General features: G+C 39.6%; 3 protein-coding genes across 3 annotated transcripts in view; 1 reads left to right on the plus strand and 2 right to left on the minus strand.

Annotated features, from left to right (window-relative positions):
- The first annotated feature begins 625 nt into the window (after positions 1 to 625).
- On the plus strand, positions 626 to 10,091 carry dpys (dihydropyrimidinase). Its single transcript, XM_035672123.1, has 9 exons — positions 626 to 667; positions 1,070 to 1,228; positions 1,492 to 1,671; positions 3,648 to 3,837; positions 4,151 to 4,307; positions 4,648 to 4,789; positions 5,622 to 5,764; positions 8,764 to 8,971; positions 9,696 to 10,091. The coding sequence occupies exons 1-9, from the start codon at positions 626 to 628 to the stop codon at positions 9,753 to 9,755; spliced, it is 1,281 nt and encodes a 426-aa protein (XP_035528016.1). The 3' UTR covers positions 9,756 to 10,091.
- Positions 10,092 to 13,398: 3,307 nt separating this feature from the next.
- On the minus strand, positions 13,399 to 14,969 carry LOC118335698 (dendritic cell-specific transmembrane protein). Its single transcript, XM_035672125.1, has 3 exons — positions 13,965 to 14,969; positions 13,560 to 13,883; positions 13,399 to 13,458 (listed from the first exon to the last, which is right to left on the minus strand). Exons 1-3 carry the CDS (start codon positions 14,967 to 14,969, stop codon positions 13,399 to 13,401), a joined length of 1,389 nt encoding a protein of 462 aa, XP_035528018.1.
- A 1,515-nt stretch (positions 14,970 to 16,484) lies between these two features.
- rims2a (regulating synaptic membrane exocytosis 2a) overlaps positions 16,485 to 24,734 on the minus strand; it is a 140,193-nt gene continuing 131,943 nt past the window's right edge. Inside the window, 5 exon segments of the mRNA XM_035672333.1 lie at positions 16,485 to 19,098; positions 19,226 to 19,365; positions 19,509 to 19,610; positions 19,784 to 19,896; positions 20,069 to 20,210. Of these exon segments, the coding sequence (XP_035528226.1) occupies positions 18,895 to 19,098; positions 19,226 to 19,365; positions 19,509 to 19,610; positions 19,784 to 19,896; positions 20,069 to 20,210 (701 nt within the window). The 3' untranslated portion in view covers positions 16,485 to 18,894.

A 24,734-nucleotide genomic window follows, 5' to 3' on the forward strand; every position in this document is an offset into this window, starting at 1 on the left:
TTTAATGTTGCAGCTGGTAAAGTGGCTAATTTCGTTTGTTTCATTTGTGAATTTCATTCCACCACTGCCGCTGGTATCAATAAAGTCTAATCTTATCTTGACTTATAATAATACATTCTCATTTATTAGCTGATTATAGTTTGTATCAGTCTGAATCTCCAAATTACCTAGCAACTAAAGTTATAAAATAATACAATATTCGCCTCTGAAGTATCAGAAAATTTAAATATTTGAAAAATAGTTCCTCAAAATTGTAGGATGATTGTTGGTATTTATTTTACAGCTTTAATGATGGTTAAAAGTAATTTAAAGGAGTTTGTGCGAAACACATTCCTTATATAATGTGCTAGGTCTCTGTTTGCGTTTTATTTTGAAGGCTGTTGAAGGAACTTGTCTGACTTAAATTACATTTCTGGCAAAGGACACAGACATAATCTGGAGAATCTGGCAAATAACCTAAAACAAAATATATCACTTTACTGTTTGATGTCCACACCCTGTACATTACAGTTTTACAGGCAGCTATACAAGTGAGTCATACCAAATCAAACACCAGATAGCAGCTTGTGTCAGCTTTATTAGAAATGTGACAATCACATGTTTTATAATTGAGGTGTCGGGCGACATGAGGCAGCTTGCAGAGGAACAAAGAGGCCGGATAGCTGCTGTCTGAATGCATCAGTCACAACACTGTGAAATGTTGTGATGTGGCAAGGGGAAACAAATGTGTCGCAGTCACAGCAAATTCTCACCAACACTGACCGAACAACATCTTAAACTACAGTGTCAGTAGGGCCATCATTCTGTCAGAAACCCAGCAGTGTAAGCTTCACATGACTATGCAGGGCTACTCTGATAGACTGTGTGTTGTTCCTGTTATTTTGTCCATCATAATGAACTATATAATGTTTTAGTTTAAGATTTTCGTTCCTGACTGCTCTACACTCAGTGATATAGGTTTGCTAAACATATCAGTTATTTTTTTTACATGGGTATTGAGTAACCTGTGTAACACTGTGCTGATAAATCTTTAACTTGCATCCGTTTGATAATTTGTGTGTTTCACCAGGCCGCTGTAGCAGGAGGGACCACGATGATCATGGACTTTGTCATCCCCCAAAAGGGAAAGTCTCTCCTGGAGGCCTATGACTGTTGGCGTAAGACAGCTGACCCCAAAGTTTGCTGTGACTACTCGCTGCACGTGGCCGTTACGTGGTGGAGTGACAAGGTGAATAAGCAGATGATTGTGTATAAGTACAGAAAATAAAAACTTATCTTGGCAAAGTGTGAGATTACTATTGTGTTTGCCAATTCACAAATAAATTGGGGTCAGAAATGGCAGCAAACAGAAGTGTCTGTTAAGAATAAAAATGTCAAATAGGATTTGCATTTGTTTTGTGTTAAAGGCACCAATTTCTCATAGCCCCCCCACACCCCAAAGCTATTCAGAGCTACTATCCATGTGTGTCTCCATACCTGTTTCTTCTCCAGGTCAAAGAAGAGATGCAGACACTGACCAAAGAGAAGGGAGTCAATTCCTTTAAGATGTTTATGGCCTATAAAGATGTGTTCATGCTGGAGGACTCTGAGCTATATGCTGCCTTCTCCCAGTGTAAGGAGATCGGAGCTATAGCTCAGGTGCATGCTGAGAATGGAGACCTAATTGCAGAGGTCAGTAAGATAAATATAGATATACGTTTATTAACTGGAAGATCTGATGTGACGTTTTTCTCCATTTTTGTTATATTGTATGAGAGAACTCTTAAGATACTGATACTTTTTGCAGTGCAAACAATTCATTATACCAGGATTAACAAATACTACTTAAATTATTAGTTTCCATTTTTTCCATTCTAAGCTAAAGCTGTATGGTTTACTATTTGGTAAATATTCAAAGTGTAGCTAATAGAAAACGACGGTCATTCTTCCTAGCACGGACAGTGACACTAACAATGCTCAAATCTGAACAAAATCAGCCCTAGCCGTTCCCCAATCACAGAAGCATACATGCTGCAGTCCTTTATCAGAAAGGGCTTGGTTAGGGCAGGTCAGGTAAATAATGTCTATGTGTAAACACACCACAGTCCAGAAACAAAAACTGATTAATGTTTAACCACGATGGAAGCTAAGTGTTTCTCCATGCAAGATCCTGCATCCTGTCATAGAAGAATAGACACTGTGGCAGTAATAGTAATAGGAATAGGTTCAGTAACAGCAATGCAGAAATTGCACTTTAAAATTTGAGAATTTCTGCAAACTCTGGATGAAGGGACATGTTGATTTTTTTCCTGCAAAAATGCAGGTGGTTTAAGGTTCACTGACACCATCTATAGTAGCAATGAGAGCAAATGTTTAGGAAAACAATGTGATGATATATACGAAAAGCAGCTTTTGTTCTGTCTGATGTCTAATGCAGCAAACTTTTAACCAGAAGAATTTTGGATGGTTACAATAGTAGGTCTTTTTCACTGCAGATAGTTTACATCATATCCAGAAAAACACCAGTAATAACACCTGTTCCATTTAAACGTAGTGATTCCACAACATCTGTATCGTGAATAATGGCTCACTGGCATAACTTGAAATGCTACAATGGAATGGAGTTATAATTAATATTTCTACACATTTGTTTTGCTGCTTTGACGAGTCAAAATGGCCAATTATTTCTCAGAAATGTATTTGTATGCTTTCCAATTCATCTTGCATTGACAAATGCCATGACAACAATTCACCACTAGGAAGCAGCAAATGCTAAAAAAGGGAAACTTGGGTCTCTAATGGTGGGGAGCACATGCTTAATGCTATCAGTGGGAAATGTCTTAACGGTGTAGTGAGGATGAATTTGTATAGTTAACCCGAATGTTCTGTTTGGGGTCTTTGGGGCCCTCTCTGACTGCTCAAAACAATTTGCTATCAGATTGATGTTCCTAATTTCATGAGAATTGCTTCTAAACATGACATATTTCAGAAGTCTGCTACAGAGAATGATGCATTACTTCTGTTATTACAATTGATTATTTCATATTTTCTCTATCTGTGATTGGTGCACTTTGTTCATAGCTCTAACAGAGTCTCTGTGGTCTAATTCACCTACAGATTAGTAAAAACACAATCTTGGGCGTTTGTACATGTCTGTGAATGCATTTATGGGAAACTTTAACATACAAAAAATTAAAGATTCCCTTATTTTTTGTAATATAAATGCTCTATTATCCTCTCCGTATTTTGTCATTTTCATCAAATGTGCAAACCCAGTTTGTGGCAAAGGAAAGAGTCACTACTTTAATACGTTTCTACATATTGGAATGTTAAAAGGTCAAAGAATATTTAAAGTAAAATAATTTAAAAAAAAAGGTTTCATTGTGCAGTTATTGTCATTTTTATACATATGCATATTGGGTCCGTGGGACCCCAAACAATAAAGCGGTAGTGCCAATATCAACAAAACACAGAGGTTAACATGTTTTTAAAGCACTACTTTGACTTGTTTGTGTCTTCCCATGTTTCTTGTAATATTACTTTAGTTAATAGCTGTATTAGTTATAGTCTGATCCCTCTCTGTTACAGATACTGTGCTGTTGTTATCCTTCCATCTCCTTTAACCTTTGTGCTTCCTTGTTGTCCCCATCCCTGCTGGGAATCGACAGGGGGCTAAGAAGATGCTGTCTATGGGCATCACGGGGCCCGAGGGCCATGAGCTGTGTCGGCCGGAGGAGGTGGAGGCAGAGGCCACCCAGAGGGCCATCACCATCGCCCACGCCGCCAACTGCCCGCTGTATGTGGTTCATGTCATGAGCAAATCAGCTGCCAAGGTGGTGTCTAATGCCCGCAGAGATGGTGAGTGTGGGCTTGCTGTCACCTGCTGTTGAAGTAGGGCCAGGTTGAGAGATGATGGCCCTACATGGTCTTTTAAGGACCAGAACCAGAATCAGTGTTCAAATATGGTGTTTTCTTTTTCATGTTTAAAAAAACATCTCCGCATGATTTTTCTTCTTGTCCTGGTGGAAAAACCTTTGAAAAGATTCTGAACCCAAGGTTGTTTTTGAAGTTTTAGCAGCAGGTGTCATCATGTGACCCCTGAAACAGTACAAAGAGAAATTTCTAACAACTTTAATTTTTTTATTTATTTAGTGTTTTTCTCTCTCTACAGGGCGTGTGGTGTTCGGGGAGCCTATTGCAGCTGGATTGGGTACTGACGGTACTCACTACTGGCACAAAGAGTGGGCCCATGCTGCTGCTTTTGTCATGGGTCCTCCCCTCAGACCTGACCCCAGCACCCCTGGGTACCTCATGGACCTACTGGCCAAGTAGGTGGAACTAAAAATGTAGCAACCAACCAGTAATGTCATCACAGATGAAAAACATCTGTGCTAGTGAAATGTCTTTATTTGTAATTGAACATTTATGTTTAGGAGCAATTTGTTCTGATAAGACTGTTGAAGGGGGGCAGAGGAAAAGATGGTGAAGCTGACGCGGAAATGTAATAAAGGCTAGAATCTACGCAAATTGACTAATTTGCATATTAAGTAAGCCTCAATGATGACTAAATAATTATGACTGTTAGTATTTGTTCTGTATTTTATTTGTTCATCCCAGAATGGACTATTTCATTCATCCATAAATGTGTTTATCTGTCAAATGTTCTAGTGATGATCTCAGCGTGACAGGGACAGACAACTGCACCTTCTCTGTGTGCCAGAAGGCTCTTGGCAAAGACGACTTCACCAAGATCCCCAACGGAGTGAATGGAGTGGAGGACAGGATGTCTGTCATCTGGGAGAAAGGAGTGGTACGTCCTAATCACATGAATTTTCATCAAATTTCATCAGTCAACGCTGAGTCTTAAACAGCAGAAGTGTGAGCTGCTAGCAACAGATATTATGCAGCTTCCTGTCATTATCTGTGTAATTACACAATTTGCAGTGGTGCTGCAGTGGGCTGAATAGAAAAAGATGCAGAAAACAGGGCAAATGGCAACATAACCACAAATTAAATTCTGCTTTTAAAATTAAAAGTCCCTATTTGCAAATATCCTGCGTCAGCTTGATACTCTGATGTATAGTGAGGGCTGATTACTCATCGTGTATAGAGGCCAAATTATTGGGGAATATGCATCATTTAGGCACAGTGTCACATGAAATGATAAGGCTCCTACGTGGGCCCCTTTTGATATCAAGTCACGAAGATTGGACATGCCTTGGGTCCCATCTACGCAACAACAGGAATTTATACCATGCAGTTTAATGTTAGGCTAAAAATGTATACTCTTGTATATGTATGTATCAACTCTAATTATTATAAATACACACCTGTACTAATAGTACTTCATTGAAGTCTTTTTTTCTATCATACAAACAGAAAAGGTAATAAAGTGTGGGAGCTGCCGATTGCTGCAGAGAGCAGATGCTGCATTTTCCTCAACCCGGCTGCCCCAAGGCCACTGGAAAGATTTACCACATGCAACAGTGCTTACACATCACACATTAGATGATATTTAGGCGTAAATTAGTTGCCTGCTGCACAGTTAGGCGCTGACCTTTGGTCTGCTAATTCTGTATTTTGTTGTCATCCACTGTGGCCCCTTACTCAAATCGGCCCCTTTGTGCATTTCCCCCCCTCAGCACAGCGGCAAAATGGACGAGAATCGATTTGTAGCTGTCACCAGCAGCAACGCAGCGAAAATCTTCAACTTCTACCCGCAGAAAGGCCGCATTGCCAAGAACTCGGATGCTGATGTGGTTATATGGGACCCCAAGATGACAAGGTGAGGGCCCGACTCCAGCCATTCAGCAGTATGGGGGAAAGCTGCTTTGAAACACAGCAGGAAAAGAAAGCTCTCAGTTTTAAATGTGTACGACTCAAATGCACATTCCGAATGCTCTCTTATCTCTCAGTATTAAGCGAAACATTTCTACCAGTGCTATCAGCAGCCTCAACTGCAGATGGTGCTGCTGAAACATTGGGCAAACTTGAAAGCATGTCTTCAGGCTGTCAAGTATTCGGTTGAATAAGATATGGTTTATAAAGTTTAGCAGTGAAGCATGCAGGCTATAGATACAGGCAACTAAAAAGAGAAGTGATGCATCTTTCATCTTGTGCCACCTCAACACACACACAGACACTAACCCACCACTTAAGCTGATTACGCACAATCTAGAAGTCAGGGTATGTCATTACTAATCTACAGCTGCAAATTAAAGCATAACACCATTTGCATATGAATCATATTCATCAGTCATTAAAAAAGACTGTTGAATGATTCATTCTTTTCCATGTTTGGGTATTTTTTAGGGAAGGATTTTAACACACTTACATAAGCTTGATGCGCACAGCATCAGTGGGACTGTGCTGATGGGTCATGGTGAGGATCTTAAAGATGACGAATATTTTATGTGGGAGCTAAACCAATTTTCATAGTACAGAACACACAGCATTAAGGCTATTTTCAGTAACCGGCTCAGGGTATCATACGGCTGTGTATAAAAACAGATCATGTGAGTGTTTCTTTCCTTTTTCTTATGATTCTAACAAAGTCCCAGATATGGAGGACAATATGCTGTTCTGTGGAGCACATGCACAGATGCAGGCACAGAGGACAGTTTGCATTCCAGTAGCTTGCGTACTGTAGCACACTCCGGCTTATATAACCCAGAATGCCACTGCACTGCTCTGTTAACTGGAGAATCTGGGCTGAGCCCCTCAGGGAAGTCACTAACCGCTGATGTGAATTGGAGAACACATTACACCCCAGTGTAATTTGCTGTAAATGAATTCACTGGTAACATCGAGAAAGCTTGTGTGAGACCTGATACCTTCACACCTCTGACCGCGGAGGAGTTTACATTGTTTTGATCCTCTCGTCCTCGGACATCACCGGTGTGTTCTACTGTATCCTGTCTTTACCCTGTGTGCATGTCTGCGGATGTTATAATGCCTTTCAAGCATGAGAGCGCCTCATGTTTGATTGCTGCAGCCGTGAACTCATCTGTGAAACTGTGTAATTAATTGCCCTCAGCGTATGTGTCGCTTCATAACATCCGGGGACCAGGGGCCACAAACAGTTGCATAACCAGAAACGCCTAGGAAGCTCAGTCAATTGCCTTGTGTCTCATAATTAGGCTACTTGAATAATGAGGACACATCTTGTTTTTGTCGGTGCACGCTAGGCATGGTGTCTGGCTTTACAAATCAACAGGAAATGTGCATGTGTGAAGGGGGGGTAAAAGAGGGCTCGCAAAAAAAAGAAAAAGACATTCAATGTGTTTCAGGGAACCGGCTGAGTCAGACTTATTTCACTGTTTCCAGCTGATTTAGTCTTTTCACTCAGATATGGTTTATTGGTTAGACATCATCAATCTGTACTGTGCAGAGCATTTAATTATTTTACTGTGAAGTGTTGTAATTGGCTTTCTCTCTAATAGATTCTCTACATTTTCCAGAAAGCCCTTCAACCACCCCAATGGGAATGTGCTTGAAACTGCATTAAGTTCTTACTACTACTACTATTACACTAGTACATTCCGGGGTGGAAGTACCGTACATAGGTTCTTTACCTAAAGCAGCTGTAATCAATCAGCTCCACAGAACGTTTTTGTGTCTTTCAGTGTTTTGGTTTATGGTCCGTAACTTCACAGTTTCTTGCTCTTAGTGTCGTTTTTGGCCAGTGCAGACAGCTGTTTTCAGCAAAATGGCTTTAAAAACCCACTGTACTCTACCTGCCCAGACGGACAGACAAAGTAGCTAGGTAGCTAGAAAACATTGTGCAGCATCTTGCAGCAGAATATTTAGATAGTGGAGACCAAAAATCTAAGCTAAAAGGAGAGTAAATATTAGACTTAGATTTGTCAGGTGGACAGAAACTTAACTGATTCTAAAGAATTGCTAATGTTGCCCTGTATCTGCTAGGGACAAAAGTACACTGTACATGCTGTTATGCAGGCAAATGACCCTGTGAGTGGTAGATTAATGAGCAGAATTTTATTGTTGTGGTTCAAGTTGGAGGGACCAACGTACTGTGTATATATATGGTGTGGTAGTTTGTTCTCTAACAATATGTCTTGCATGTACACTCTTATTATGCGAGATAACTAGAATCTATAGCTGTAGTAGAATGAGTAGAAGTATAGGTAGCATACGAATACTCAAATAAAGTACAAATGTAGTTGGGGGCAGATAGCAGTAGCATAGTACAGTACAGTACAGTACAGTACAGTACAAGAAAGAGTATTGAATTATGAGTTTTACATAAATCTTGAATAAAGCTTTTCCTGCCAGAGATACATTTACCTTGAGTGCTTTTAGATAAATCATTTAAAGTATTTTAATCATTTTAGCCAATACACTCCATTGCAGCCATGCTAAATCTGTTTGGGTGAAGACTTGAAATTGGTGCCTGTCCTGAGTCTCTTATTCATTCGTATTCAGCATTTCACTCCAGCTTTTTTAGAGAGGAGAGCATCACATGAGCAAACATTGTAAATAATACATTATATTATATTGCGTGTTGCTGCAAAGTAAGTGAGCCGCTGTAACTCAGTGCTGTGTACAAGTACATCTTGGCCTGATTCAATCAGTTTCAGATTAGAATGGGGGCATTAAGGATTCACAATCGGTCTATGTTTTCTTTTTTCAGCTTGGTATTCAGAAAGCATGCAGTGATTGCCTCACTTATCACAAAGGCTAGATGTGATGAAGTAATTTTGTTCTAAACTAGTTCTAAGTAGCTGTTTGCAAACCTGTAGTTGTATTTTTGTGTCTTGGTAGGAAGATATCGGCCAAGACCCACCACCAGGCTGTGGACTACAACATCTTCGAGGGCATGGAGTGCCACGGCGTCCCCGTCATCACCATCTCTGGAGGCAAAGTGGTCTATGAGCAGGGGCGGTTAACGGTGTCACCAGGGCATGGAAAATTCATCCACAGAAAACCCTTCTCTGAATTTGTTTACAAAAGAATCAAGCAAAGGGATCAGGTCAGTCAAGCCCCACGAATTTCATTAAATAACACCTCAATTAGTGAAATGTTACAACTGCACTCTGGTCCCCCATGTGCTCCAAGTGTGTGTCAGAAATCACTCCCTATTTGGTATTTGGTGCATAAAACTCAACACATTTTGTGTGATTTTTAAGATAGTCAAACAATATGCAGTATTGATAGTGTGTGCAATATTTATTTATACTGTTATAATCTATATAATTCATATTTTAATCAATTTTTAAAATGTGTAATGTGAAATAAGTTGCTCATAATGACAAACCTACATTTCCCCATAACTCTACAGCTCTTATTTAGCATCTTTCAGCTTATTTTTTTGGTTTTCCGGCTGAAACGGTACTGTTTTAGTTAACTCTGATGAAGTAATTTTTAGCCAAAGGCAGGCAGCTGTTTTCAGTGAAATAACTATACACTATATACAGGTATGTCAGTGTTCACAACTTGTTTCTGCTGCCCCCCAAGTGACCAAAACAATAAGCTAAGCTAAGCTAACCGTTGCTGGCTCTAGGTTCATATGAAGACCTGACACTTGTTGTTCATAAAGCATCCCATAAAGCATACATGAAACACCTAAAGACTGCCTTTGTGTTAATCAGGGCTAAAATTCGGATTTATGTTGAACTTAAAGAAACTAGATCCTGATGAGGTACTGTACACAGAGTTCACTTAAGCCTTATTTTTGCTTTGTATTTGGCCTGCAGGTGGGGAAACCTATAGCTGTGATCAGAAAGCCCTATGAAGGCAAAGTCATTTCTGTATAAAGAACTGACCCAGAACATGAAAGGCACCTTCAATCTCCAGCTGTGTGTCTCCAGTACGATCCAGAAGATACCTTCTACATGTGACTGTTTTAACGAATTTCTGTTTGTCATGCATATATTATTCAATCATTTAAATCCCTGTATGCAATAAAAACGGCTATGATCTTTAGGTCAACTCTGATCAACACCAAGGTTAATGTACTGTTGGCAGATAATACCTTTGTTATATTTGTTCAACTGTGTGTGGTTTCCAGGTCAGCTCTGCTCGGTACACAGGTCAGTAGAACCCACTGTGCTGCTGGAAATTTTATTTGCTCTAACATACAATATGCAATCTATGCATGTTTCCATGGTTAAAACAAATGTAGAAAAGAAGATCTTTTATCATTTTTATATTGACTTTTATATTGACACACAACATATTACAAAATATTTAAAATTTCTATTTTTCTAAATGTTTGTTGCCATTGGTAACATGACTGATGTTTCTCACCCAAAAGCACCCTTAACTCTGATGAGATATTCATTACAATGCAGTGACACAAGTATTAAGATTTACTTTGTTGACCCAGATTGACTCGGTATTTGCATATTCAGCAGGATCACACATTATCATATGCACACCATCTATGCCCATGTATGGACTGCATTCATTCCTTCCCATGGTAAAAAGGTCTGTGGCTGTCACCCAGCATCATGTGGCAGCTTCCCATTGGGCTGCCATGCTGGCGTGGTATTATGCCACAGGGCTAGTTGAGACATAATGTGAGCTTATCAGGTTGCCACACGGGTCAGTGGCAGTGTGTGAGTCACAGAAGGCCTACTCATCCTTGAGCTGAACCACTTCCTTCCTCTTTCCTCTGACAATGGAAGGGATGGTGTGGGGCAGGCGGTGTGGAATTTTACAATCGAGACCGTGTGAAAATGGTGAAATATGTCTATTATAGAATTGTAGTTTTTTAAATGTTAATTACATTTGTTAATGGAATAAAGTTTAAGTAATCATACTGAATCAACATAATTCCATTTTTTGTAGACCAATTTTCAATGTGCTGACTGATGAAACAGGCCTTCAACCTGAAGTGTAATACAATGAACTTACATTGGGAAGCACGTCACCAATCATGCACATTGTTCATGGCTTAACTGCATTCACTCTCAGTAACTAATTGTATAACTGCTATAGAATTGTGGAAGCAGTGGAGACCTTGTAATGTAAAGCACAATAACACTAGTAACAATGCAGGAACACACAAAATAGAGTATGTTGCCCTGGAGCATGCTGGGAGATTTCACCTACACCTTACCTCAGGATGCTACAATCTAAACTCAGACAAATTATTCATTTTAGGTTCTCAATAAGAATTTTTTTTAATCATTGTCCTCCACTGAATTTAATTTAATTCAAATAAGAAATAACACTTTGGTAAAACTCTGATCCGATACAACAAGAATAAACAACAATAATTTTAGACTGATGGAATTAAAAAAATATATATCAAACATTTTGCATTTTGAAGTCAGTCGATGGAAAACTAATGTGAAGGAACTGAAAAAAGAGCATGTTCAGAAAGTAAGAAAAACAGTGCGACAAGGTTAGAAAAATCCTTTCCAACACCTGTGAGATGTTAATGAACAGTGACAGTGCATAAGTGGAAAGAGGACAGCGCTGTTCACTGCACATGTAGGGGACATCTGTCTTAGATTATGTAAGCAAATATCGCTCTTCTACACTCTGCAGGGAAGCATTATACATGGAGGTAAAATACAGAAGCCTGCCTCTGTAGTTTAGCTTACAAGAAGCTGTTTGGTGCTCTAAGACAAATACAGTAGAAAAATAGGATCCACTGCTACTTATCAGGAATCCATAATTGTAAACCTAAAATTGAGGTATAATGTAAAATAAAACGCACAAGTAGTTTATTTAAATGCCTCCAACAAGAACTTTTATAGGGGATATTATATACTGTGAATATTTGCTTAGTATATCCTGTTCATGGATTACGCTCAGTGTTTGGGTAGATTCATCATAGAATACTGTCATCTGCCTTGTTATATAATGAACATGATGTAATATGATGTATGTCTGACAAGAAAAAAGGAAATTTCTAGTTGCTGAGTGTTCATTGAGGCTAAACTGAATTGAATTATAATTTCTTGATATATTGGTTGGCTATTATAAATTACTACTACCAACCATTTTCCATGGTTAACAGGAATCATTATGGTCAATTAGCAGACTGACCTGTTATGTAACATGATATAACTTAATAAACTACTATAGCATGCTGATGAATATCACTGATATACTGCAGGCACATATTTATTGTTAAAAAATATCTCATGAAATGTAATATAGAAAATTTAAAAAAGCATTTATACATCATCACAGGACAATTCGGTAACAAACACACATACAATAAAACAGTCACAAATATTAGTTCAAGTAGAAGTTTAAAATCCCTGTTGTTTTTCAGTTTGTGCCAGTTGTAAGGTGCAAAGTTGGTATGGGGAACCTTTAAATCTATTGATTTCTGATCTAATCTGATTGTTCAATTTGAAGACAGAATATCTCCATAATACAGTGTAGATAACACAGTGAATAGTGTAATGGTTTCCTCTTTTAAAACTGGAAAAAAGTGCTGTATGCTGTATCTGTTCAATTTCTATTATTTGTAGCACAGTAGTGTTGTGCTCCTGGGAGATGCATACATTTAATTTTTGGGGAGTTTAGAACAAGCTTTCAATTAATAAAAGAGGTCTGGTAAAAAGCAGACTGTAACCTAGAGCCGACTGGAAAATAAGATAAGTTATGATAAACTTTATTGATTTCACACTGGTGAAATTCACTCATTCAGCTGCTCCTGATAAAACACAGCCACAGATTACACAGATACACATTAAAATATACATTAAATAAAACATAGAATAGAATAAATACAAGATTTTTTTTTCTGAAAATATAAAAAATAGAATAAGAGTTTTATGTACACTATATACAGCTTTTTATATACAGGTGTGATTGATGTGGAACATTGCACAGGTCACAGCTGGAGGTAGTGGCATGGTGTAAAAAAATAAGTTGTATCATCTGCATAATAATTTTCCATGTTCATTTGGAAAAGTAATAATTTTTATGTACAATGTGGAGTAAATAGTACAAGGCCTATTCATTCGGGACACCTTTATCAACCATCTGGGGACTTGACTTGAAACCATCTACAAAAACAGTCTGTACTCTACCAGAAAGATCTGATTTGAACTAGCTGTTGGCAGATTTATCAAAAATAAGCAGCTAATGTAACAGATTATTATGTTCAACACTATCAAATCAGATCTAAAAACAATGTTGCATTATCCACAACAAGAGCTTCAGCGGTTACTGGACCAGTTCTAAAGCCTGACTGATGTAGCTGAAGACACTATTTTCTTCCAGAGAGGTACAAAGTGGTGCCCTGCAGTACGTAGATTTGACCTGTAATTGTTTGATCTTACACAAACTGTATAGCTGTATAGAGGTAATGTTAAATTAAGAATGTACATGATGCTTTCATGGGACCGTATATAATCCATTTGTCAAAACTGTTCTTTCTTACTTACTTGTGTTTGTAATGTAAATCATGCAGCAGAAAGAATATATTCCTCAGACAACACTTTGTGGATTCTCTTTGGGCCTGAAGAGCAGAGGGCACCAGAAGTGTGGCTAAAAAGAGAAAACAAAATACTTTTAAAAATAAAATGTCACTCTTATGCATTATACACACAGATTTATGCACTTTACTAGTGATATTCAGTAATGCACACCTTATAATAGAGTGATGTGAGGTGGTGGCAAATCCTCCTTTTTAATCTCTTCCTTAGGATTTTTGCGTGCAGGTATTCCACTCTGGCCTCTGCAGTGTTGGAGAAGAATTGCTCACAGACCATCAGCCTGAGCTGGGCCACTTTGGCAGCTATCAGAGCCATAATGAGCAGGGTGAGTAGGATTGCAGCCAAAGGAACTACAGAGTTATAGAGCAGCAGCTTGGGTTTAGGAAGACACTTCTTCTCAAATAGGGTCACAGAGTAGGAAAAGTCTTTTTGATGGTTTTCCTCGCCAAATGGTATACCAATTAAAGTTGCAATCCCCTGAGAAGATAAATAAATTAGCATTCAGTGGCTGGACAAGTATTGGACAGGTAGCAGCGGGTCTTTCACAAATATACTTACTGTGATGCTCATTAACAGTGGGACATGGAATGGTTCCAGCTCTGATAACTTTGTTGTTACAATGTCAACAAAACAGTACAATAAGGCATCCACAGTTATAAATAGGACCCAAGATACAACATGGGAGACAACTGGAACGCCAAATTTCAGCATAGCTCTCCCTTCTCTGGTGGTGGGACGGGTGGAGGGGACGGTAGTGTACAGCTTCTCTTCCTCTGGTGTGAGGGGGAGGACATGGGGCTTTCCTTCCGCCTTCTGCTTCTCATCAAAACGAACAAATTTGCTGCTGATGAACCGGTTTTCGTATTTCATGTTATTGCAGAATCTTTTTATGTGCAGCGCTATAAACATCATGAGCACAAGGAAGCTGATGGCAGGAAACAGCGTGTCGGTCGCAGAGGAGACTGTATTCATAATGGACTGTACATACTTTACAGTTTCATTCAGCTTTTGCTCTGCTTCAGTGAGCCTCTCCCTGAATTGTTCAGATTCCAGCCTGTGTGAAACCTTGAGTTGAGAGTCAAGGTTTAAAACCCCTAAGTCTGTAACCCCCTTGAGCATGTTCCCTAGCCACTTCAACATCTTCACATAGTTGCTGAATGGAGCAATGATGGCTGCTTTTTTCGCCTTCAGGTTGCAAATCATACTCCTGACCAGTCCTGTGAGGTTCTCCAAGGTGTTGCGGATGTTTCTAAGAACCACTAAACTGGTCCCAGCGGTCAGGAGCAGGTTCCGACTCTTCTTCATGAAAATAGAGATCACAAATAGAGTCCCCAAACACCTTACTTTCTTTGACAGGAAGAGGGCAACTGTCAGTAGTGTCCCAAAGCAGCCAGCAATCCCTCCAGCCACTGCTAGCTCATAGTTCAGGGTGAAGAGGAGGTATAGGAGGAGCAGGGAGCTGAGCAGGAGGCTAGAAAAGCTACAGCTGAACAGGAGGATGAGACTTCTATGAAAGCCATTCCTGTTACCGGTTGTAAAAACATCCACAGCAAGATAACCCATATCCTTGAGGCTCTGTTTTATTGCAGTCAATGAGAGTAGCATCCTGAGGGACCCAACACTGGAGTGCACCAGCCACACTGAAATAAAGGAGGAAAATAAATTGCAAGAGATATACAGTATTTGAATGTCAAAATGCTGTATATGTGAACATTAAAAGTACAAACCTGCCGTATAGAGGTTGTTTGTAACTGTTAAATGGTTGCTTCAGAGATAGTCTACATACATCTCTGTAGTCAGTCTAACTTGTTGTTTGCAGTCTCTTAAATACGGCTAAAACAGGAACTCTTCCGTCCCCTCAAACCTCAGTCATTCGTCATTTCACAGTCATCCCTATTTTCAACCAAAAGCAGAAGCGCACAGAAGCGAATATGAGGTCAGTGTGTGAGACCTGTGCTTTTTGGTGTAAAAATCAAGTATTTTATTGAGGACTGCAAGGTTACAGATACTGGCCACTAATGTTGTGAAAAAGTTCAGACTACTTGGTGTATAGGCTACACCTTAAGACATTCCAAAGTTTCACATTCAAAAGCTTTAAAAGGAGTATGTGACAGTAGACTCCTGTTCACAATAACAGGAAACATCAGGGTTAGGATTTTTAAGGTCATTGGTCATATTGTATGCCAAGTTATTTAATTGCACTATAATATGCAAGGTTGAGCTCTGCTTTCAAATGATTCAGACAGGAAACTTTGAACAGAGAAATAATAATTTGTTGATAGCAGGGTCTTGACGTCAGCAGCTTGAAAAGCGTCAGAGTGTAGGTTTTTGAGTGGTCTGTGAAACTGGCATACAGTGACTTAAACTAAGTGAAAGAGTGAAAAGCTTCAAACTGAGAATCTTTTATGTTGCTTTATAATTTTAACACAAATTACCTAAGGTAAACACTGAGGGTTACTTGTTACAGTAAGCCATGCTAGCTGTCTGTCAATCTGTCTGTCCAACACTTTGGTTCAGACTGAAATATTTCTAAAGTCTATCTACTAAATGCCATCAAATTGTGTACATACATGTCCCCATCTGGATGAATTGTAATTACTTTGGTTATTCCCTGGCTTTTCATCTAGCGTCAGGTCAGAGTTTCAATGTGTCCGATACTTTAGTTTATTAAATACACACAAAGCTAGTGACAGTCCCATCAGCATGTTTGCATGCTGCTGACACACTTAACTTACTTACATTTTCCATTAAAGGGGTCCAATTTACTCATTAAAGGGAGTTGGCCTACATTGATGTCGGTGTTTACCTGGCAGGGGAGAAAAGATGCTATTGGTTGCATTATGGGAGTTGTAGGATCCAGCGTTTTGACCCATACTAGGGACAAATAGTCAGGATTTCTCAACCTATGCTGTATTGATTTTAACTCTTCTTTTTTTCCTAATGTATCTTTTACTAATACTAAATTGCTGGAGTATCCCTTTAACAGTTACATACTGCATGTTACACTCGTGTGTGTGTGCGTATGTGTGTGTGTGGGTATGTGTTAATCTTATCATCACCCAACACTTGACATCAGTGTAATATCAATTTTTTATTTTTAATTTGAAAAATAACTTACATAAATCTCTGTACTCAACCATACTTAACCAAGACATAGCCTTGGCATTAACACATTGCACCAAAAAGAGAAAATTAAAAGGCATTCAAAAGGATAAATAACATATGTCTTTGTCATCATGTGAGGCATTTTTCCTGTTCCAAAAGAGTCTATCAATCTATTCATGGTAGCATGTTTATTCAAATTCTGACATCTAAAGGTATGTACAATGAAAATGAAAATGAAAATATATACTGTAGCTTGTTACAGCGACAAGGTTTTCTTGGACATTAAAACGCTTTATCGTCATGGAAAAGGAATAATGCCTCAATTCAATTTCATTCAGACATACTGCAACTATAAGATTCATATACTTCCCAGACATGAGAAGTATTTATAATTACTAAAAATAGAAAATAAAAAATAAACTGGTCTTGGCTTTTAAATAAAACTAACAAAAATATAGTAAATTAATTTCATTTTCATTAAAACAAGAAAAAAACATTTTCTGTGGCAATATCCCTTGTTATTTGAACTTGTGATTAGCTCATCTTCACAAACAGTGCCTGTAAAATTGAACCACAGCAACATACATCTCTTGCATCTTTGCTGCCTCTTGATTAGGTATAGACTTCTTGCTGTACCAATACAGATTATTTTTGCATGTTCGTCAACAATACTGAAATAAAATACACTTGCAATCACAACTGTTTCGTCAACCTCCATTAAATATAAAATATTTTCCTTGTCACTTTTTTTTTTCTCAAAAACCTGAAAGAAAATATGACCTTGGGGTGGAATGTTTTTGTTAAAACTTCAATAATTGGCCGTGGAAGACCAAGAACTAATTTGCTGTAGAGTTCAATTTAAGGTGAGGGAGAAACGTAATGAAGTTGACATGCACTGTACAAGAAACTGCAAAAATTCCAAATATCATCTTTATCAAAACATGCTGAGTTACTGTAAGGTGTGCCCAAGCCATGTTGCAGAAAATCCTTTTCAACATGCTTGTTAAACAAATCAAATCCAAAATAAAATACATACTGAAACAATACAGAACTGTAAAATAACCAACAGTCCTAAAATCTGGACAATATCAGGGGACTGAACAATGGTAGCAATGAATAGTACAATGAGAAGTACCCTGGGACAAGGAAAAAAAAGAGAAACATGTACAATTTGCACATAATGTTTATCTTCATAAGGCGTGTGCCTTTTACAATGAAATAAATAATTTACATTTATTCTCATTATCACTTTTTGTCACATAAACATTTTCTGTTAAATAACTCCAAAAGTTTCCTTTAAGTTTCCCTTATCTGCATGTCTGCAAAACACAGACTCATGAATGGTCTAAAGAATGATAAACAATGTCTTTTTTTTAATCATGATGTTGCATTCACTCCCCTTGAAAACCATGCACTAGTGAAATTTATCTTTAAAAATAATATAAATTGTTGAAAATGGCTGATCTGTTTTATTTATTTTTCTTCATCTTTTTTGCAAGTTGCAGCCTCAAGAAAATAATTTTCTTTTCTTTTTTTAATTCAGCTAAATTTGTGTCCATGCAAATGAACTAAAAAGGAAAAAAAAAATTCTCATTTAATTTTCATACAATATATCAACAGAGAAATAATGATGGTAGATTGTACATCTTTTCATGGGGTTGGGATCGTTACTGTATATTCTGGAGTGTTGATCTTAGCCACTTCAGTATTGCCTCTGATTAACTTTGAAGTCTTTCCGGTGGTTTACCAGTACGGTTTGATTCAGTACATAAACCATAGAGTATGGGGGCATTTTTTTTTCTTTTTTTGGGGGTGGGGGGGAGTGTGGATACAAGCTGGGACACACCTCACCCAAAGTGATGGTCTCCAAAACTCCATCTACACAGCTAGGTCTGTTGGCGTGGCGTGACCAAGCATCTGGTTAGAAACATTGTCTCCCCTTTCAGATACAAGTACATTGACATTAAAAGAAAAAAAAAGAAAATAAATGAAAATAAAAACAAAAAAAAATAATCAAAGCAAAACATTTATTTTTCATTCGAAAAGGGCTTCTGTAGAACTCTTTTAGCGGTTCCCAGTACTGACCCCCATGGCTTCGAATTGGATGAAAACCTGGAACTGACAGATTCCTCGTGCTAAGGAGTTCATTCCAGCTTCCTCCAAACAACAACAACAACACCCGGCAATCCCGGCCGCCAGGCGCTTGTAACACGCTTCGCCACGTGCACAATGTGTGCGACGTTTTTGCTTAAAACACAGGATCACGTTTGCACCCCTAGAAACAGGCTCAGAAGACACAACATCAAGCATGCAGTGTAACCGGGGGGCGTGACCTGTAATCGCAACACTGGCTGCTACAACAACGCTATCAGTCCACACGCTGCTATGATCGAGAGAAACTGTCCAGAGAGGATTGGGAAGCTCTTCTTGTCAGTGGGGCCAGAGTAGGGTCCACCAGTGAGGAAGGAGGAAAGAGCTTAAACCAGCCAATCACCATGTTGGACAGGTCCAGCTCATCTAACAGTATCTGAACTGCTCCCATGAATGATTTATGGTCCATACGTCCATAGTCGCCCCAAACAATGACCTGCGGAGAACAATGCAGAAAAAGAAATTAATCAAAAGGAAGAGACAAATTTAAACAGCGAGAAGTAAAGTTGTTTAAATAAGATTGATTCTGAATTTCTGTTTAATTACTGTGAGACTTCTCTTACCTGTAAAACCTTCCCTCCCGGACTCTCCTCAAACGGCAGTTGCTGCTGGTAAAGAGGATCCAAGGTTTTTCTTGCTACTTTTGTTTTCTTTTTGGCTATGCAAACTCCATTTTCCAAAAGGTAGACCTTTACATATGGTGCTGAGAAGAGAGGAGAGGCGAGAATATTTATACTTATCCAACAGAAACATGTATTTTCATCCTTTTTATTCATCATATATCAACATTTACTTAGACTTGATGAGATAAGTGTGTAATTGGCTTTGACAATGAGCTTAAATTACCTGGCAGTGCCTTGGAACCTGGTTTTCCCACAAGGCTACGGGCTCTGATGATCTCCACCTCCAGTGCTCCTTTCTTGTCCACCATACCGATCTGAATGTCACCTGAGTAACAAAAAGTCAACTTTTAGCACACGACTGACTTGATATTTATCAGTATATAAAGTATAATATATATATGTTAAATCATGTATGTTTCACAAGATGATTGATTCTGCTTTACTAACATTTCCAAGCTACTGTGTAAATAAATTGATTAAAGGGATTGTTGCCCTCACCCATAGGTGGAGTAGCCAACGTCTGTCGTCCGACCAGCTGGGCGGGGCCGAGACCATCCAGGAAGTCACTGAACTGGGCATCTGAGGAGAGCCTCACACCGGGGAAGATAAGACTGAAACAGAGAAAGACACACTGGTTACCACGGAGACGAAAGGAGCAGTTGCTGATATAAGACAAAGCTGTAGCTTATGAAATGTCACCAGGATTAGGCAGAGTGAGGCCTAATATGAGTAATATTATGGAGTTTTCAGAGTTTGTTGTGTATGTACAAACTGTCTCCTTACTTTCCCTCGGAGCTGTAGCTGTTCATGCTGCCGTCTGTGGACTCCCGGCTGGCCTGCCGAGTCATCCTGCTCCTCATCTCCACCGCCAGGCCCGTCTCTGTACTCCTCTGGATCGTGCTGCGTAACTTCTTACCTCCCGCTTCTGCACGCACAATGGCACACGCAAAGGAGGAGAGAGGGAGAGAGGGAAAGACTGTCAGTCTATGACTCTGAATTACTTTGTGACTCATTCAGCGAGTTTTACATGGACTATTACTGACATACCTGTGCTTTCATTGGCTCATAGAAAACGATTCACAAAGACAACTTTATGAATGGAAATGTATCTCCATACTAAGACATGAGTATAGCTTATTGTGGGAAGGATCGCTGCAATTTCACTGTGACAATCAAACAGGCTCTACAGAATGATGGCTCTTTGTGTATCAGTTGAACAACATGCACAGCTCTCCTCTGGTCTGTGCTACCGACTGCCTACGGAGGTCTTGTGGGAGCCTTACTGAGTCCATGCTCCACCTATAAACATCCAGCGTCTGCCTCCCATCCTAACTGATCCAAGACGACAGCTGACTGCCCCCATTAGCCCTCCTGCCGCTGCTCATCTTCACCCAGCCTCCCTGACAGCATACGTGCAGGGCCACGTGGCTGCGCCTGTCGTACACATACCTACACAACAGTATGAATGCTTCACCACCAGACACACGCCTGGCAACCAGCACACACACACACACACCCACCATCAGTACTATGTTTCATTTTTTGATCCTGTTAAGAAAAGAAGCTAGCAAATTCACTTTAGAGAGTTACCACACCATATAGCAAAGATGCTCAGGAGCTTAAAATAAAATCACAATACTTAACAACAGCCATTTAGTTCTTTTAAACTAGTATGTTAGCACCTGAAATATATCTATAATCTCAAAAAACATTAAATAGTGCATGGCTATAGTCAAACGCTAATCCATCCAAGCATTACTAAATTTTGTTGCACATATTTTAGTTATGCAATGTTCTTTTTTTCTTATCCGTAATCAAATTAATGCAAAATTAAGGCGTCGTGTTATTTCCCAGAGGTCATATAATCACCACAAAGCCAGACGAAAGTAATAATGAGTTACCGACAGCTCGCCATTTGCAACCCCGAGGTGTAAAGTCATGAAACAATCAGCTATCCATTGACCTTACTGTAACTTTCACTTAATAATTTCCCAGTTTGTTGGTAATAATTTAATCCAGCATCATTACAGGCCTTTTGTGGGGCCTGCTGTCTTCACTCTCCCTCCTCTCTCCTGCCTTGTCTTGTAGGGGAAGAGAAAAGAGATGGTCCTGTGTCCTATCTCCTACAGGCATACACAGGCGTGAAGCCTCTCAGCCTTGAAATCTCAGTTATTCAGCTGGCGGCCTCCGCCTCCTCTTCCTGCTCTTCACACAAAGCCACAGAGGTCGTCTCTGACGTCTACAGCAATCCGCAGCTCATAGACCTCCTCTGCCATTCAGTGGCCGGATGTTATCAATCACCATTGAAAACACACCTTGCAAGCAAGGGAAATCAGTTTTCCCATTTTGTTGCACAAATTATGTGATGCATATGTTTGCATTTATGCTGCTGATTAAAGTCACGGATACATCCTTACTATGACATCGATAAATCTGCGACCTTATAAAATAATACCTTACATGACATTTTTGCAATAGATTGATCCATGAACACACTATGGCTTAGACTTTAAAGACCATGACTCCAAAATCCTGTTCACATACATATAAATCACACACATACAGTATAAAGCAATGACAGATAAGGTCAATATGCCAAAGACAGGAGCATTATCATCACTGGTTGGAGAATGTGGCAGCCAAGTATCTGTCAAGCATGAAGCAGCAGTGGCCTAAAAGTTTGACAAACTGGCTCGGCACCAGGTCACTGCCCTCAAATCTCGGCCTTGGCCAGAGTGGAGCTGCTCAGCGGCCAACAGTGGAAGTGTGACTACAAGTGTGTGTGAAGCTGTGGCTAAAAAAAGCTGGTGCGATCAGGCAAAAATATGTAGATAAGTAAAGGTATAAAGGAGTAAATCTTCTGCGTAACAAATGAATGACGTATTCTTTTTCTCTGTCCATGGATCCATTGCCACTAAAATAGAACATTATAAGAAAATCTTGGGAGGCGTAAATATAAACACATGCAGTAGTCATCATCACTACTGTTGAGGAAATTTGAAGCGACAGTCATAGAGCGATGTAGTAATCCTAAGATAAATAAACACTACCACCCACAAGATACTAAACAATGATTCATGCCAGTTACTAAATCCTTTGTTTTCATTCCCTGAGTCAGATTTAAAGAATAAAGAAACAGTCAGTTTAACCATGAACACCACCACCACTGTTGAAAGCAGTATGTGTGCTCCATAACAAATTCATAGCCTGAATGATGAACTGACTATTCTTGAGGCATAGAACTTTCAACACAGAACACACAGCTCAAGCATCATGTTACTATCCTAATTAAACTACACGGCCATCCTAATTAAATTACATCTCTTAACCTGCCCCAATTTTCCTTATCAATACCTCTGCATCTTCCCACTAATCCTAAATCCATCTCTTCCCTCTGCTGCCCCCCAGCCAACTGCTGCTGCTGTGACGCTTTCCTGCATGTCATCTTACCTCCGTCCTCCTCATCGAAGGAGTTCATGCAGGGGAAATAGACAGCCAGTGCTTCAAACGATGCAGACAGGCTCATCTTGCTCTGGGAGCGCTGGATACGCATCCCAGGAGCTGCAGCAGAGGTGTCATGCCCCTGCCTGCCCATGGTGACCGGCGGCCGTCCTTCTCAATGCAGTGAATCGAACTGCGCTAGACGTCAGCTTTGCCTTCTCTAGCTGGTCTTACTGGTAAACCACTGAAAATCGACTCAAATCTAATCTGATTGATAAATAATCAAGCCCAATAGTAAGAGACTCTTTGCTGTATGAGATCAGCTCTGTGCTATCATCTAGTCTGTCCTTAGATGCTCTGTAGACTGCATCTTAGGGAGAGCTTCAGAAAAACGTTGTTTCAGTAGCCGAGTCTTGTGCTGTCTGGGTCTGACGTTCCTGCTGCACCTCTTTCTTCACGGGGGGAGGGGAGAGAGCTGCATCGCGCTCCACCAATCAGGGAGCCAGGCTTCTCAGGCGCACCTCGGCTGGCTCTGCGGGTGAACAAGCTCTACCCAGAGATACTGAGCCCCCCCTCCCCAGTCCTTCTCTCACCAATTTTTTTTAACCTCTTCTTTTATCATATGCTTTCTCTGTTTTCTCTCTCTGCTTGCCTTTCTATTTCTTTTGTGCTCTACATCACTGTTATTTTCTTTTTCTCTCCATCCCCTGTCCTCCCTCTCCCCATTCTGTCCACAGTGAAAGGCCAGTGAAAACAAGCTGTCATTAGGTCTGCCAACAGCCCTGTTCCTCTCTGAGAGGGCTTCAGCCACATGGCGATCACTCAAAGTTCACATGCCAAATTCTGCTACTTTATTTTTCTCCTGTCCATAACTACCATACCACAGCTGTGTCGCGTTGGGTGGAATTTACTTTGCTTTTGTTGGATGTTTTTACAGTTGCCGAAATTGAGAAATCTGACAACTTAACCTATCTTCCTTCCACAGAACTCCACCACACAGATATGTTGTGTTACGAGAAATCCCGTTTCTCTTGATCAATCACAAACCCCACTGTCAAACAATCAAACAACCTTTGTTTGAATTAGGGTCAAACTAAGCTAAACATGGATCTTTTTTCAGTAAAATTCTACCATTTGTGGACAACCGAGGTCAGCCTGTTTGAACAGTCCAGAGCAGAAAGAAAGTGGTGCTAAGAGAAAAGATTTCATCCTAGGTGGTCCCTGAAATACTGACAAACCTGCTACTGGCATGGCGTATGAGGGGTAACACATAAAGCAAATGTATGGCTTTAAACTAAACTTCAGCCCCTCTGCTCAGTCACAACTGCAGGTAAAAAGTTAAGTGAAACTGTGCTGCTTTGACTCATTGCCAGGGAACCAACTGTGATGCTTTTGTACATGCATCTGGCAGAATAGGCACAGCGAAAGACAATTATGGAGCCTCTCTGCACCATCATAAATATAGCAAGCTCCCTGTAGTGTTATAGCTGAGGCAAAAGTTCCTCTCACTGCAACCTACTTCCACGAAGAAGCCTTTCAATGCACGACATTCATTTGCAGGTTTCATCTAGGTCAGCACAGTCAAAGACAACACTTGACATTTACAGCTACAGGAAATTAGACAAACACACACAAATTGGGTAATTGTTAGGACTCATTAATAATGACCCAGTTGGTTGCACATCTTTCTATGTTAAATGATAGAATTTAGGGATCCTGCTAACTAAAAGACCTACAGATTGTGTATATTTGAATGAATAAAAACACAGCTTAAAGGAGAAGTTCTGTCTTTAAGATTATGTAGTAGAGGTCGACCAATTAATCAGTTGGGCTGCCGATAAGAGCTTTTATAAACTGTTGTTATCAGCAGTTACCTCTGTGCTGCCTCCACCAGTGACACAATCGCCATACATCACTTTTTTGCGTGGAGGCTCCATAAATAAATAAAGTAAGTAAAGTTAACTATATACATCAGCTTTATATTTTTTTTTTTCTGGCTTTTTATGCC

This window comes from Morone saxatilis, unplaced genomic scaffold, assembly GCF_004916995.1.
Source record: "Morone saxatilis isolate NCDOM2014 unplaced genomic scaffold, NCSU_SB_2.0 Contig24, whole genome shotgun sequence".
NCBI lineage: Eukaryota > Metazoa > Chordata > Actinopteri > Moronidae > Morone > Morone saxatilis.

Excerpts from the sequence above, each read along its gene's own strand:
- LOC118335698 (XM_035672125.1), bottom strand. The coding sequence starts at position 14,969 with ATGGGTTATCTTGCTGTGGATGTTTTTACAACCGGTAACAGGAATGGC. Across the intron at positions 13,884-13,964 it reads CACTGTTAATGAGCATCACA|GGGATTGCAACTTTAATTGG; the intron begins GTAAGTATATTT and ends TTATCTTCTCAG. Across the intron at positions 13,459-13,559 it reads TCACATCACTCTATTATAAG|CCACACTTCTGGTGCCCTCT; the intron begins GTGTGCATTACT and ends TTCTCTTTTTAG.
- dpys (XM_035672123.1), top strand. The coding sequence starts at position 626 with ATGAGGCAGCTTGCAGAGGAACAAAGAGGCCGGATAGCTGCT. Across the intron at positions 1,672-3,647 it reads ATGGAGACCTAATTGCAGAG|GGGGCTAAGAAGATGCTGTC; the intron begins GTCAGTAAGATA and ends GGGAATCGACAG. Across the intron at positions 4,790-5,621 it reads TCATCTGGGAGAAAGGAGTG|CACAGCGGCAAAATGGACGA; the intron begins GTACGTCCTAAT and ends TCCCCCCCTCAG.